Below are 15714 nucleotides of genomic sequence, written 5' to 3' on the forward strand. Positions count from 1 at the left end.
ATGAGCACTTTTTCCTTTTCCCATTCCCAGATGACTACTCAAAGGTGTGCTGCCCTGATACTGGTGGAAATATGTGACCATAATAGCTAGTGCCCATTGATAGCTTTACCCTCCCTGAATTGGTTTAATCCCTGTTCAAATCCATCTAAATCGATGGTTATACCCACATCTTTGGGCAGCAGATGCCATAGTCTGATGATACACTGTTTGAAAAAGGACTTATCCTCTTGTCTTCTCCTGAATCTTTTCTTCCTCCAGGTCATAGCTGCCAAGTTCTCCCTTTTTTAAAGGGAAAATAGGCTTCCTTGTGAGAAAAGGGAAAACTTGGCAGCTATGCTCCAGGTACTAAACCAGGGGTCAGCAAACTTTTTCAGCAGGGGGCCGGTCCACTGTCCCTCAGACCTTGTGGGGGGCCAGACGATATTTTTTTAAAAAAATTGAATGAATTCCTATGCCCCACAAATAACCCAGAGATGCATATTAAATAAAAGGATATATTTTACTCATGTAAAAACACCAGGCAGGCCCCATAAATAACCCAGAGATGCATTTTAAATAAAAGGACACATTCTACTCATGTAAAAACATGCTGATTACCGGACCGTCCGCGGGCCGGATTTAGAAGGCGATTGGGCCGCATCCGGCCCCCGGGCCTTAGTTTGGGAACCCCTGTACTAAACATTAGGTATGAGAGGAACAAAAACCTCTCTCAGGATGCAAACACTTCTCAGTTTTCTTTTTCTTTTTTTGGTGACACATACTTATCATTAGTGAAGATGGCTGTAGCTCAGTGTTAGAGCTACAGATGGGAAGGCCTGGGGGAAAAAAAACCCAGAAAAATCGGGGTGGGGGGGGACCGGTGACCGGGACCAGGTTTCCTCCCATTTTCCCCCAAAGCCATTTCCCCCCTGAAAAAAATAAATAGTTTGATATAGTTTGAATATTCCACACACTTTTTTTTCATTTTCCGTGAAAATTCCAATTCCAATTATTCCTCTTAAATCATGGAACTTGGCACGCTGACGGGGATGGCATCAGGGAGTTCTGGGCCATCCACGGGGCTTTCCACCCAGTGCCCCCGGCCTCTCCTTTGGGACCGGGTAGTAGGCAACCGCGGGCGAGACTGCATCTCCCCTTTCCCGGGAAGAATGGGAGGCTGCTTTATTCCCACAACAGCCTCTGTGACCCCTAGACGGTCAGAGCGATGGAATGCTTCAGCCATCTTCTGTGCGCCCAAGCGGAAGTCTGTTAGAAAAGTTTTTAATGTTTGATGTTTTATCGTGTTTTTAATATCCTGTTGGGTGCTGCCCAGAGGAACTTCTTCAAGATCCTCTGGGCATCTTCAAGATCCTCTGGGCATTTTACCCAGGTCAGCTTACTGGGTTTCACCCCCCTGTTGTTTCAGAGCCTTTCAGCCAGGGTATTCGATTCACCTTGAACACAGTTTCTCTGGCTCTCCCCTCACCATCACCATGCAGGATCTCCTGAAACTCTCCATCTTCTTTGTCCTCCTTACAACAGGTATGGAAGGATGGCTCACTCACGGGAGATTTACTCCATTGGGGTAGCTGGGGTCAGATGCGAGTTGACATCACATGACTGGCAGGCATATAAGACGGAAGGCATATCCAAGGTCTTTAATTATTATTTAAATTTGATTTGATTTTTTTTTTAAAAAAATAACAGCTTTGGAAGCAATTTAGAATACAGCATTAATAACCGTTTTCAATAAAGCGCAATTACACTAATAGGGTTAGTCATTTTTTAAAAATGCCTCCCACCTTCCTCTTTCTCCAGGAGCTACTATAACATGTGAAGTTTGTTCAAGCGAAGGATACATCTGCAATGGCACATTGACGACCTGCCCTCCCGGGAAAGATACCTGCATGGTTGCATACTCCGAAAATACTCTACGTGAGTGGGATCGAGGTTATTGGAACATAGGAGGAGGAGTCAGAATGTTGGTCCACCTGGCTCAGTATGGTCTACGCTGACCTGTCCAGGATCTCAGACAGGGAGTCTTCCTCCAAGTCCTACCTGGAGATGCTGGGGAGGGAACCTGGGATTTTCTGCATCCACAGCAGGTGGTCTATCACTGAGCTACGACCCTTCCCCTCAGGACAAGTGGGCACAGGACAGGGTCAGCCAAGGACACTGACTGTTAGGGCAGGGATTGCATGTTGGACAGGTCCTTGTCTCATCTTATCTTCAGTAATCACCTCAATGAACAAACTGGTTGAGTCATGCATCTACTGCGCTAACTGCCCATTAGTTTTCAGGCCCAATTCAAAGCGCTGGTTTGGACCTATCGAGCCGTAAACGGCTCAGGACTGCAATACCTCAAGGACCGCCTCTCTCCATATATACTGACACGGACACTGTTTTCATCATCTGAGGCCCTTCTTCATGAGCCTCCTTTGTGAGAGGTCAGAAGGGCGGCAACATGAGAACGGGCCTTTTCTGTGGTTGCTCCCCACTTGCGGAAGTCCGCTCACTCTTCTTGTTTAAATGTTTCTTTGGTTGTCCTTGAATCTTCACGACACACTTGCTACACTGGTTTAGAGTGTTGGAAGGGACACGGGTGGTGTTGTGGTCTAAACCACTGAGCCTCTTCGGCTTGCTGATTGGAAGTTTGACGGTTCGAATCCCCTTGATGGGGTGAGCTCCCTTTGCTTTGAGCCAGCTCCTGCCAACCTAGCAGTTTGAAAGCACACCAGTGCAAATAGATAAATAGGTACCGCTGAGGCGGGAAGGTAAACGGCATTTCTGTGTGTTCTGGCTTCCGTCACGGTGTCCCGTTGCACCAGAAGCAGTTTAGTCATGCTGGCCACATGACCCAGAAAGCTGTCTGTGGACAAACGCCGACTCCCTTGGCCTGAAAGCGAGATGAGCCCCACAACCCCATAGTCGCCTTTGACGGGACTTAAGTGTCCAGGGGTTCTTTACCTTTTTATCTAGAGTGTTGTACTAAGGCTGGGAAGACCAAAGAAGATTATTGGGTGATCTTGGCCCGATCTCTCAGTCTAAGCTTCCTTACATGGATGTCATGAGCTTTGAATGAAGCAAACCACGGCGGCTGACTTGAGTTCCTTGGAGGAACAGGTGCGATATACTTAATGTAGGAAAGAAAGAAAGGAAAAAGAAAGAAATGTGGTGAAATCAGATTGACCCACTCCCTCTCATCCATTGTAGGTGGAAAAGCTGAACGCAGTGTAGACAAAGACTGCGTCACTGAGGAAGACTGTGCCAATGCTGCCATGGAATTGTACTTTGGACATGGGAAAGCCTTAAGGACAGCTGCCTTCTGCTGCAATGAGAAGTTCTGTGGCAGAGTTGAACCTAAATGTATGTCTATCATTTGTTGGTGTGTGTGTGTGTGTGTGTGTGTGTGTGTGTGTGTGTTGTGTTTGTGTGTGTGTTTGATCTTCCCATGCTTCTTCCCCCATCATGGAATCTCAAAATACCAATTTCTTTTTATCTAGAGCTGAAAACAAAACACTGCCTCTCCAAACTGCTTGCATTGTGGCCTGAGGTTGTGTTCTTGGGGAGAGAATGGCTTAAACATCCTTTCTTTTCAGTGCTTGAGAACCAAGAGCTAACTCGCATGTCCAAAATGGAGACCTGTAACACAATCCTTTCTTGTGTGATCTAAGTTAAACACCTCGTGACAGAGCTAGCAGAGCTGCATTCTCAGTTAATCATTTCCTGTTAGGCTCTCGGCAACTCTTTTGCTTAGCTTCAGTGGACAAACGTTTCCATATCGTGCTGTCAGCAGTACACAGACAGACATATAGAGTTATTTTCTATTTCAATTGTACAATTAAACAATTTACTTATCAGTAGAATGCTGGAGGCAGGGACCCTGTGCAAAAATAGTAAGGAGTCCTCAACAGCTTGCCAGTTTGCAGAGGAAGAAATGTCCATTTGCAGGCACAGTTTGAATCGAATCCAAACATCATCATCATCATCATCATTCATACCCCGCCCATTTGAATGGGTTTCCCCAAGTACTCTGGGTGGCTTCCAGCAGAATATGAAAACATAATAAAATGTCAAGCCTTAAAAACTTCCCAATACAGGGCTGCCTTCGACAATCTTACTCGGCTACGATTGATTGCCAAAGATCATCTAAAAGTTGTGTAGTTCTTTATCTCCTTGACATCTGATGAGAGGTCTACCACCGAGAAGGCCCTCTGCCTTGTTCCCTGTAACTTCACTTCTTGCAGTGAGGGGACAGAACAGACGACCTTCATTCAGCTGATCAGTGCTTACTGCAAGACCTTTAGAAAGCACATTGCCAGTGCCAACCAGCTGCTTGGTGAGCCTGTTTGATGGACAGGTGATGACAGGACTGTGGCCCAGCCCACCTAGTAAAGTTGGCTCACGGCGGTCAGGGGAGGTCCTGTCCGCCACTCTTACCAAACAGCCTTTAAACATGGAGGTGGGGTTTAATCTGGAAGGTTACTAGAAGGTGGCGGATGCCTCCTTCAAGAGTGAACCCCATCCCCTTTCAAAATTTATTTAGCACTGCTTTTGCCCACCGGTGGCTGGTGCCATTTTGGACTGCGCATTGGCAGCGGAATGTCAGGATTGTGCCCCCCCCAGGGCGCAGCAGAAGGGTCAGCCTTGGAAATTGAGCAAGGAGCTGACTCTTCAGCTGAGAGCTGTCTGTGTGAGTTAGAGAAGAAAGCCCAGGCCCCTTCCTTCCCAGGCAAGACACTGTTCGCTCTCAGGGAGAAAGGAGAGTTGGAAGGCAGCCGGAGCGGGGGGGGGGTAAGGCCAGCTTTTCAGTCCCCATACTAGGAGATTGGAGAGGCTCAGAGAATTGCGGAAGGGGAGGAGGAGAAAGGCAGAGTTCTGACGTCCTTCCTGTTGGGGGAGGGATTCTGAGTCAGTCTGAGCAACTTCTTTGCCGAGAGAGGGCAGGAAGTTTTGCAGTGGAGATGTCCCCCCCCCCCCTTGTAAATAAACGTACATAAAAGTACATAAAGCTTTGAAAATAAACGTACATAAAGCTTTGTAAATAAACGTACATAAAGCTTTGTAAATAAACGTACATAAAGCTTTGTAAATAAACGTACATAAAGCTTTGTACATAAAGTCTCAGTGGACCCAGGTGGCGCTGTGGTTAAACCACTGAGCCTAGGGCTTGCTGATCAGAAGGTCGGCGGTTCGAATCCCTGTGACGGGGTGAGCTCCCGTTGCTTGGTCCCAGCTCCTGCCAACCTAGCAGTTCGAAAGCACGTCAAAGTGCAAGTAGATAAATAGGAACCGCTACAGCGGGAAGGTAAACGGCGTTTCCGTGCGCTGCTCTGGTTTGCCAGAAGCGGCTTTGTCATGCTGGCCACATGACCTGGAAGCTATACGTCGGCTCCCTCGGCCAATAATGCGAGATGAGCGCGCAACCCCAGAGTCGGTCACGACTGGACCTAATGGTCAGGGGTCCCTTTACCTTTACCTTTACCTTAAAGTCTCAGTAAGCAGGGCCGTCTTTAGCATATGTACTGCCAGGGTGCAAAGAGCCGCCCAGCGCCCCCATATTTAGTTTAGCCACCCCCACATTTTTTGGGGGGTGAACTCAAAGTTGTTGAGCTTTTTCTTGGGAGGGGGTGGAAATAACTGCTTTTGTTTCCTAACTCTTCGGGAATATTTGACACCACAGAGTAAGTAACAGAGCAACGGAGGAGGGGGGCAGGGACTTTCGCTCCATTGCTTTTCACTGCCGCCTATTGAGAAGGACCAGTATACAGCAGGTATACATTTTGTGCCACTCAGAATTTGGCGCCCGGGTGCCCTGCAGCCCTTGGACCCCCTGGGTAAAGACGGCTCTGCTTACGGAGACTCATTACTGCTTAGCAGGCTGGTTGCATGCCAGGGATCATTAGGCTGAAGTCAGAATGGAGCTGGATGGGCAGCACGCCATCAGCCTCCAAAGCTGTAAACTCTGAGCTGCCTCTTCCAGATCCTTGAATGTTTCTACACCTGTTTTCAGTGCCACCATTAGAAGAGAATTTCAATGGAAAGCAGTGCCCTGCCTGCCACGAATGGTCAAACACATGCAAAGAGGAGGTGGTGAATTGCACGGGAGCCAACATATACTGCTTTGCTATATCTGCACACCTGCATTCTGGTAAGTGCAACCCCAGATGCAGCATGACCTGGGACCCCAAATCCTCCTTTCCACCTATTTTCACATAGGATCATGTGTAAGCCGAGCCATGCTGATTTAAGGCATGCCACTCTTCACTTCATTAAGACGTGAGTTTTTATATCAAACAAAATACCTACCTCTAATTCTCTTATTTAAATTGCTTCCATTGCGTTTGCTTCTTACGTGAATGCTTTGATCTCATTTTGCAACACAAACGTTTGTCTTTCGGAATTGGCACTTTGCTGAATTTCACTATGCAGTTCTCCAACCAAGGCGTGTGTACAAAAATGCATTCTGTTAGGGTAATTTGCTGCTTTATTATTATTGGCAAAATTGCATGCAAATGGGGGTGTGTTGGAAGAAACATACTAAATTTTTGATGTGTTTTCATGGGGGATGTTAAAAAAAAAGGCAAAGTGATATGAAAATGTGGAGAACTGGATTTAAGATTGGAGAAAAGAGAAACTGAAATTGACATACTTGCTCATCCCCACGGGATTGCTAGCCATTTTTTTTGAGCTCCATTCCATAAGTACCAGATTTGTTTAGTGGCAAGGACAGGGTAAATTTCATCTAGATGGGATGTACTGGTTTGGAGAATAGCTGGAAGAAATTAACATCATCTCCTGTCTTCCATTTCCAGAAAAAGTTGTGGACAGGACCCTTAAAGGCTGCACTAGTAAGTCTTTCTGCACCTCAATGAAAACTGGCCGCACTCCCATGTTGGGGGGTTCTGATGAGCTCAGGAAGGCAGAATGTTCACCAGATGTTTCTCGGGGAGCTCGGTGCTCTGATCTCCTTCTTCCAACCTTCTCTGGGCTCCTGCTCCTGAAGATTCTCTCATAAGAGGCACTTGCATGGGATGGCATCAGCTCTGTATTCAACCGAGACTTCCTTCTATCTATAGGTGACTTTTTCCAACTGCAATTAGGCCTTCTGGAGGAATTTTCTCTGATTCACAGAGTGAAAATAAACCTCAGGTTGAAATCAACTGCAAATTGAATTGTAATTCTTTTTTTTTTTTGTTAATTGTAATTTGTGTCAGCCTGAACATTGAGATCCAGCGAGGGCTTTCTGGCGGTTTCCTAACTGTGAGAACTGAAGTGTCAGCCATGGTAACATTGAAATTGTGTAAGGAGCTTGATCGTTACAGTTGTGTCAGCACATCATCATAGGAGGGGGGTGGGTGAATCACCAAGGGCTGGGTCCTGGCTTTTTGTGTGTGGTGGCGGGGTGTTATTGACAGACTTTGGTGGTCTGCCCCATGTGGCTATAGGGCTGTATTCTCACTTGACGGATCTCAAGTCATCTAAGTTTGGTACTTGAGTGAGCAGCTAGGGCTGACCAATGGCAGAGTGAATTGTCAGTTCCCTTTTATAGCCCCCCACAGTTGTCTGGTTGATTCCATGCCAAGGAAGGCACCCGTCTGTTGTGGTGACTTACGGTTCTGTCACTTTAAGAGATGTGGAATCTTAAAGGCCTATGTGTCAGTTACTGGAGGTAGGTTGAACAGGAGTTTAAATGCAGTTCCTTTTCATAACAACAGAAGGACCTGAGAAGAACCCTACTGAGTTAGTGGAGAGCAGACTTCCACAAGAGGTGGTAGACTCTCGTTGCTCGGCGGGGTTTAAGCAGAGGTTTGATGGCCACCTGCTATGGGTGATTTAGTTGAGATTCCTGCACTGCAAAGGGGTTCGACTGGATGACCCTTGGGGTCCCTTCCAACTCTACAGTTCTACAAGTGTAGGATAGACCAAAAGCATACCTAGCCTAGCATAATCTTTTGCATACTGGCCAACCTGGTGCCTCTGGAAGCCCACCATGGTCAATGACCAGGGATGATCCGAGCAATAGCTCAAGAAAAGGTGGGCAGGCTACTGGTCTCCCGTCCTAGGTGTAAATGCACACTGGTGAAAGCTGCCACTTGTCAAACATGCTTCCTCTGGATGTCATTACAGGCTCTTTGAGCCAAAGAAGTTGATTCGTCACATGTATTTCTCATCATCATTACCATGCAAGATCTACTGAGGCTCTTCCCCTTCTTTGTTATATTAACTACAGGTAAGGAGACACAGGTAGCCTACTGGAGAATTTCTTTTCTTTTCTTTGTACAGTGGGGTAAACAGTTGTTATTGTTGTTTAGTCGTTGAGTCATGTCCGACTCTTCGTGACCCCATGGAAGAGCATGCCAGGGGTAAATAGGGCCAGGGCCAAATTGAGGTCGCTCAGGGTTGGCATCAGTAGTTGGTACTGTTAGGCAACTGTTGAGGCTCATGCCTGTTTGGGAACCCACTGCTGATTCCCAGAGCATCCTGGTTCTGCTCTCTCTCCTTACTGCCTCCCCCACGGTTCCCCTGCCCTCTCTGAGCATTCCAGCAATGTCCAGGGGAAGGACATGAGATAGCTGTTTCCACCTGCTTTGTGCTCTCTTGCGTGGATTAGGGCCAGAGGGCATATGAATGGGCAGAGAAAGGAGGAGGTAGGGAAGGAAGGGGCAGAAATTGGGCTAAGCTTGCATTTATAGGCAGACCTTTCTAATTCACAAATCATGAGCTACCACCATCATTTGAAATTCACCCTTCTCTGCTAATTGGCTGTGTTCCACCTAGAAAAGCTGTCTAAGAGGGGATTTACGGGTAGGTTGGATTGGACAAAAAAAAACCCACACAGAAGAACGATTTTCTCTCAAATCTCATTTGCTGCTCATCTCAAAAGCTGTGATAAGAGAGGAGATAACATCTAGAGGATTTGATGGGAAAAGATCGGGAATAGAATGGATTACGAGGAAGATTTGGACATTAGAACTAGGATGGCAGGGCGAAACGTTATTTAGAATCCCTGCTTTGTGCTCTCTTGCGTGGATTAGGGCCAGAGGGCATATGAATGGGCAGAGAAAGGAGGAGGTAGGGAAGGAAGGGGCAGAAATTGGGCTAAGCTTGCATTTATAGGCAGACCTTTCTAATTCGCCAATCTTGAGACACCACCATCATTTGAAATTCACCCTTCTCTGAATTTTGCAATGCAATCCCCCCAACCAAGTAATGTGTAGGAAAATGCATATAATACAAAAAATGCACTCAGGAATGCATATGTTGGTGACTGGAACATTAAGAAAATGTGTTACATAAGAACTGAACTTAAGAGTGGTAAAATGAGAAATTGAAATTGACAGATTTGCCATAGCTGCCAAGTTTTCCCTTTTCTCGCGAGGAAGCCTATTCAGCATAAGGGAAAATCCCTTAAAAAAAGGGATAACTTGGCAGCTATGCAGATTTGCCCATCACTAGAAGGAGGTACACTCACTCAGAGAGGGAGGTGGCAGGGATGGGGATGGGGTTGAAGGCATCTTGCCCAACAACACAGCGATAGAGCATCTTTTTCCCATGCAGAAGTTTGGTTCCCAGCAACTATAGGTAGAGCTGGGAATGTCTCCTGCTTGAAACCATTGAAAGCCACTGCTGGATCAATGGATTCGGCTCATTCCAAGGCAGCTTCTTATGTTCGAGGTTAGCTATCACATGATTGGCATGGCTACATGATGGAGGATATGCCCCAACCTTCCCTTTTCTCACCCCATTTCTCTCTTTATTCCATCCCTTCCTTTCTTTCTCTTCTTCATCTCATCCCCTGTGTTTTCACTTCTTTGCCACCTACATGGAAATCAGCTTGAAGGTCCCTCAGACCATAAGTTGTTGGAAGTCAATGGATTTTTATAACGATATTTACTTATAGAAAAGTATATGAATGGATTCCCTCTCTGCATCTCCCTTTTCTTTCCCAGGTGCTTCTTTGGAGTGTGAAGTTTGTTATGGCCTTGGGACCAGATGCAGTGGCAGGATGGCGACCTGTTCTCCTAAGAAAGACACCTGTGTCGTTGCATTTGCTGAAACTACTCTGGGTGGGTGGTGTTCGAGGTGTTGCTGGTGGAATCCCTGATCCAGACCTTGTGCAGAGTAGAAACGCATTTGCTCTCCGCCGCAAAAATGACTTTCAAAGCTTTGCTGCAGAACAGTCTTAAAATGGTCACAAATAAATGTTGCACAATACAAAATGCACAGTCGATCTCTATCACTGAGCTATTGCCCTTCAATTTCCCCTTGAGACTTGCTGGTTATTGAGTCCAGTTCCTTGGACCTGTTACTGAGTTCATAATCTGTGGTATATGAAGCTGGTAGGATATGTTCTCAATAATCAGGGTCTCTGGGAGAGGGGCAGAAGTCAGATTATACTGTGCCCTTTTTAATGAAGATATGCCCTTCAATCCAAGAGGAGATTGCGGGGATACTCACCCCCCTCCACTGGCTCCCAAATACTTGCCATCAGTGGTAGAAATCTCAGGAATCTGAGAAATGTGCATCTTCCAGCCAAAAACACAATGCTTGACATAATGATGTTTTGCTCATCACTGAACAAACCTGTCTCTTTTTCTCACTCTCGTTTCTACCATAGAAGAACATAAAATTCACACTGTAGAGAAAACCTGCGATTCTTCCAAGGTCTGCTCCACTCCCCCAACGTACTTTGTTTTTGGGTTGGGGAGAACCTACAGGATGTACTTGGTCTGTTGCACGGGGGACAACTGCAAAAATGCCAGGCCTAAATGTAAGTATTATTATTATTATTATTATTATTACATTGATATCCCACCACTCCTTCAAAGAACTCAATGTTGTGTACTCAGTTTTCAATTTCTTCATTTTATCACCATGAGGAAGGTTAGGCTGAGAGACAGTGACGAGCCCAAAGGCCCCAGTGGCTGAAAAGGAACTGAAACATGGTCTCTCAGGTTCAAGTCCAGAACTCTAACCATTACTCCACTCTGCTTCACCTAAATGTATTTATTTTAAGCCCTTTTTTACCTCACTCGATATTCATAAAAGATTCCCAGAGCACCTTGAATGAGATCAGCATCCTCAGAAATAAGGCCACATATACTGAGGCCTACTGTAGTCATGTCCATTTCTTTTAGTGGGCCAACTCTGAGTAAGACTAGCATTGGATACACCCTGTTCCAATTTCCTTGTTGTGCTTCCACCCTCCACCATTTGTGAACGTAGGAAGCAGCCTTATATGGAGCCAGACCATTGGTCCATCTGGTTCAGTATTGTCTACACTGATTGGCAGGCCTGTCCAATGTTTCGGGAAGGGGATGTTCCCTTTTCTGCCTGGAGATGCTGTGGATTGAACCCAGGATTTTCTGCTTGCAGAGCAGATGCCCCACCACTGAAGCATGATCCTTCCTTTCCTCTACTCCATCACAATTGTCAATCTGTAATCAATTCAGTTCTATTCGTCATCAACATCTGTCTCTAGCACAGGCTCTCCTCAACCTGAAGACCTCCAGGTGTTTGGGCCTACAGATCTCCACACCCCAGATACCCCTGCTGGCTAGGGCTCATGACAGACCCTCCAAGTGTCCCTATTTTCCAGGGACAGTCCCTGATTTAGAGAAGCCGTCCCAGTTTCTGATTTGATCCCGGAATGTCCCACTTTTCCTTAGGATGTCCCTGTTTTCATTGGAGAAATGTTGGAGGGTACGGACTTATCTGACCCCCGAGTTGTCTGAAGGCAATCGTGTATAGGGAAGTTGTTTTTAAATGTTTAATGTTTTATTATGTTTATATATATGTTGGAAGTTGCCCAGAGTGGCTGGGACAACCCAGTAAGATGTGTGGGGTATAAATAGTAAAATTTTCATTATAGAATGGGACGTCCCTGTTTTCATCGGAGAAATGTTGGATGGTACGTTAGGAATGTGGAACTCAAACAACATCCAGCGGGCACTGTGTGCGGGAAGGCTGCTCTAGGCTACAGCCACCTATAAATAAAATGTATTTAGCCTTTAACGCTTTATTAACCAAGATAGCAACAAACATGGATGGCTTTAAAAGAGGACTGGAGCAAGTTAATAGGTGATTGTCCCCACTCCAATCTACTTGGCAATGGGCCTAGGCTAGAAATTGCCATTTCAGAGGCAGCCCAATACATAAACGACGGAACTCGCTCCCAAAGGAGGCAGTGGTGGCCACCAACTTGGACGGCTTTAAAAAGAGGACTGGACAAATTCATGGAGGACAAAGCTACCAATGGCTACTAGCCATGATGGTGATGCTCTTCCACAATGGTCAGGGACAGAATACCAGTTGCTGGAAGTTGGAGGATGGCAGTGGGCTCATGTTGTCATTCTAGCTGGCTACTGTGAGAGCAAGATCCTGGGCTAGATAAGCCATTGGCCTGATTCAGCTGATTCTTCTTATCTTCTTAGCCTCTGCCTCCTACTTAGTCCATTCCTGAAGCTGATTATGAATCCTATTCTTCGGCTTGCAGTACCCCAAGTAGAAAAGAAAGTCAATGGAAAGCAGTGCCCTACCTGTTACTCCTCGTCAGACGTGTGCCATGCAAAGGTGGTGAATTGCACCGGCTTGGAGAGCTACTGCTTTGACGTGGCCACAACCACCTATATTAGTAAGTCTTCATGCACAATGTGCCTTTGAGTCCAGTTGGTAGAGCATGAGACTCTTAATCTCACGGTCATGGGTTTGAGCCCTATGTTGGGGGCTCGTGGTCCCTCCAAACTCAACCATTCTGTGATCTGTAGGTGAGCTGATTCTCAGAGCAATGGCATCTTGCCCTTGCGTAGCTGGAGACACAGAGCAAACTGGTTCTGCTGTCTTGTGTCAGGCACAATATGGGGGCATTTCTTCGAGACAGGCCATGCAGCAACCCCAGATGCTTGGTGGGTAGAAGGGAACACAATCACCCTACCAATCCAATGGGTCCATTTTAGCCAGCTTGCCAATTTTAATTAATGGATATTTTTAAATGTTTTGATGGAATTTTATTGCAGCTTTTAATGATGTGAGGAGCTCAGTGTTGTGTGTTCAAGCCCCGTGTTGGGCAAAAGATTAATGAACTACAGGGGGTTGGACTAGATGAACTTGTGGTCCCAACTGTACGATTCTATGATTCCATAATTCTATGTGTGGATTTTATACTTGATTTCATAATTGATGGAAACTGCTTAGAACTAATTTATGTCATGGAAGCAGTATATAAATTAGCATAAAGTAATAGTAAAAATAGGGACCCAGGTGGCGCTGTGGTTAAACCACTGAGCCTAGGGCTTGCTGATCAGAAGGTCGGCGGTTTGAATCCCTGTGACGGGGTGAGCTCCCATTGCTCGGTCCCAGCTCCTGCCAACCTAGCAGTTCGAAAGCACGTCAAAATGCAAGTAGATAAATAGGAACCGCTACAGCGGGAAGGTAAACGGCGTTTCCATGCGCTGCTCTGGTTTCGCCAGAAGCGGCTTTGTCATGCTGGCCACATGACCTGGAAGCTATACGCTGGCTCCCTCGGCCAATAATGCGAGATGAGCGCGCAACCCCAGAGTCGGTCACGACTGGACCTAATGGTCAGGGGTCCCTTTACCTTTACCTTTAATAGTAAAAATATGCAAGTTACTTGCAGAGAACAATGAAGTATAGAGTACAAATGAGCAACAAATGATATTAATGAAGCCCTGAACATCAGCACATCCAACCAGGATAAAAGCCCAGGGATGCAGTTAGGACTTCACTATTGGGCTGACCAAAACCCTTATTTGGAGGCGACAAGTTGACTGGCAACAATGATTTCCCAGGCTACTTAATCTTATCTTCCCTGTTCAGATGGACAACGGCAGCACAGTATCATGAAGGGATGCACTACTAAGTCCATCTGTTCCTTAATAAACAGAGGCCAGGCCTACCTCTTAACAGGTGCGGACATTGTTAAAAAGGCCACCTGTACTCCAGAGATTTCAAGGGGATCTCAGTCCTCTGCGCTCCTTCTGCCAACCTTTCCGGTGCTTCTGCTGCAGAAGATCCTTTCGTAAAAGGCTCCCGCGGGGGACTGCATCAGCTCTGCATCCGTCTATGCTTGCCTTGTATCCGCTTAGCACTTTTTCTTAATGATGTTGGGCCTTCCAGATAGATTTCCCTTGCTTTCCTCAATGACAGTAAAAAACAACAACCAGGATTCAAACAAAATCTGTCTGAGCGATTTCATTTGCCTGCCTTTATGAAACAAGTACCGACAATCACAAATTGGTAGCAAATCTAAATTCTCGAGGAGAAATACCTACCAAGGAAGCAGGGTCAAAACACAGCACTAATACAGAACACTAAAAATTATCAGTGCAAACAGAGATCGACAACAGCATCAAAGTTCTATTGTGAATGGTCCTTGCACTGCATGGCAGATATCTTTTAGGATTTTTTGAGCTGCTCCTGCGAAGATGGCAACCTTGTTTGCAATGGCATCTTTATGGTCTGCCAACAGATCACACACAATATCAGTCAGGGTCCAGCCTGCTTTGGCTGTTGAAAGACGTCTCAGGGAACAAGCTCTGAGATCTGTATACGAGGGACTATTGCAGCCCCCTCCCCAAGTGTCCATATTTTCCATGAATGTCCCTGATTTAGAGAAGCTGTCCCAGTTTCTGATTTGATCCTAGAACGTCCCACTTTTACTTAGGACAGTGATGGCGAACCTATGACACGCATGTCAGACGTGACACGCAGAGCCCTCACTGCTGGCACGTGCCCCATTAGCCCATTTGCACAGTTGTTGTTGCCCCCCCCATTTGTTCTCCCGCTCCTCCTCACGCTATGGCTTGTCTCCACTGTTAAAACCCATTGTCTCCGCTGTTAAAACCCGGATCCTTTTTTTGTTGTTGTTGCTGGTAGCAGAGATTGGTTTTTTAACCCTTTCTGTGCTGTTTTTTCTGGCGCTTTGGCAGACGATGATTGGGTGTAACAGCGTTCGTTTTTTAACCTGTTCTGTGCTGGTTTTTTTGGTGCTTTCGCAGACTATATCGGTGCTGCGTGTTAGTTCCAGCGAAGGTATTATTCGTCATTTATTTCTGTTCTCTTTACCCCCCCAAAAAAAAGCGCAGCAGCTTTGGGGCACCCCCCCAAAAGCAAAGCAACTTTTGCACCACCACCCCCAAAAAACTCCAAAACTTTGGTCAGCAGCTCCCCCCAAAAAGCTCAACAACTCTGGGCACTTTGTGATAAATAAGGGTTTTTTGGTTTGGTTAAATAATTAGTTTTTGATTTATTAAATACAGTTATATATTACAATTATACATTTTTGTTATTTAAACTATTAATATCGTGAAATTATGGGTTTTTTTTCTTGAAGTGACACACCACCCGAGTTATGCTCGGTTTTTTTGGCGAATTTTGACACACCAAACTCAAAAGGTTGCCCATCACTGACTTAGGATGTCCCTATTTCCATTGGAGAAATGTTGGAGAGTATGGAGTTATCTGACCCCTGAGGTGTCTAATGGCAATCCGGCATAGGGAAGTGTTGTTTTTTAATGTTTAACATTTTATTATGTTTTTAAATATGTTGGAAGCTGCCCAGAGTGGCTGGGGCAACCCAGTAAGATGTGGGGGTATAAATAGTAAAACAATCATTATGGAATGGGACGGCCCTATTTTCATGGGAGAAATGTAGGAGCGTATGCTATCGTCTTTCACATCCCCACAAACACATACCTGCTGTGCATAGGAAAT

General features: G+C 45.9%; 2 protein-coding genes across 2 annotated transcripts; both read left to right on the top strand.

The window, feature by feature from the left end:
* Nucleotides 1-1028: 1028 nt before the first annotated feature.
* LOC148685435 (phospholipase A2 inhibitor and Ly6/PLAUR domain-containing protein-like) lies at nt 1029-7628 on the top strand. The gene is made up of 6 exons (XM_088671339.1): nt 1029-1195; nt 1406-1521; nt 1798-1914; nt 3193-3345; nt 5993-6130; nt 6795-7628. Exons 1-6 carry the CDS (start codon nt 1029-1031, stop codon nt 6995-6997), a joined length of 894 nt encoding a protein of 297 aa, XP_088527465.1. The 3' UTR covers nt 6998-7628.
* Nucleotides 7629-8163: 535 nt separating this feature from the next.
* LOC118086230 (phospholipase A2 inhibitor gamma subunit B-like) lies at nt 8164-14024 on the top strand. The gene is made up of 5 exons (XM_088671340.1): nt 8164-8212; nt 9933-10049; nt 10601-10753; nt 12479-12616; nt 13819-14024. The coding sequence occupies exons 1-5, from the start codon at nt 8164-8166 to the stop codon at nt 14022-14024; spliced, it is 663 nt and encodes a 220-aa protein (XP_088527466.1).
* The last annotated feature ends 1690 nt before the right edge of the window (nt 14025-15714 follow it).

Source organism: Zootoca vivipara, chromosome 6, assembly GCF_965207765.1.
Source record: "Zootoca vivipara chromosome 6, rZooViv2.hap1.1, whole genome shotgun sequence".
Classification (NCBI taxonomy): Eukaryota; Metazoa; Chordata; class Lepidosauria; order Squamata; family Lacertidae; genus Zootoca; species Zootoca vivipara.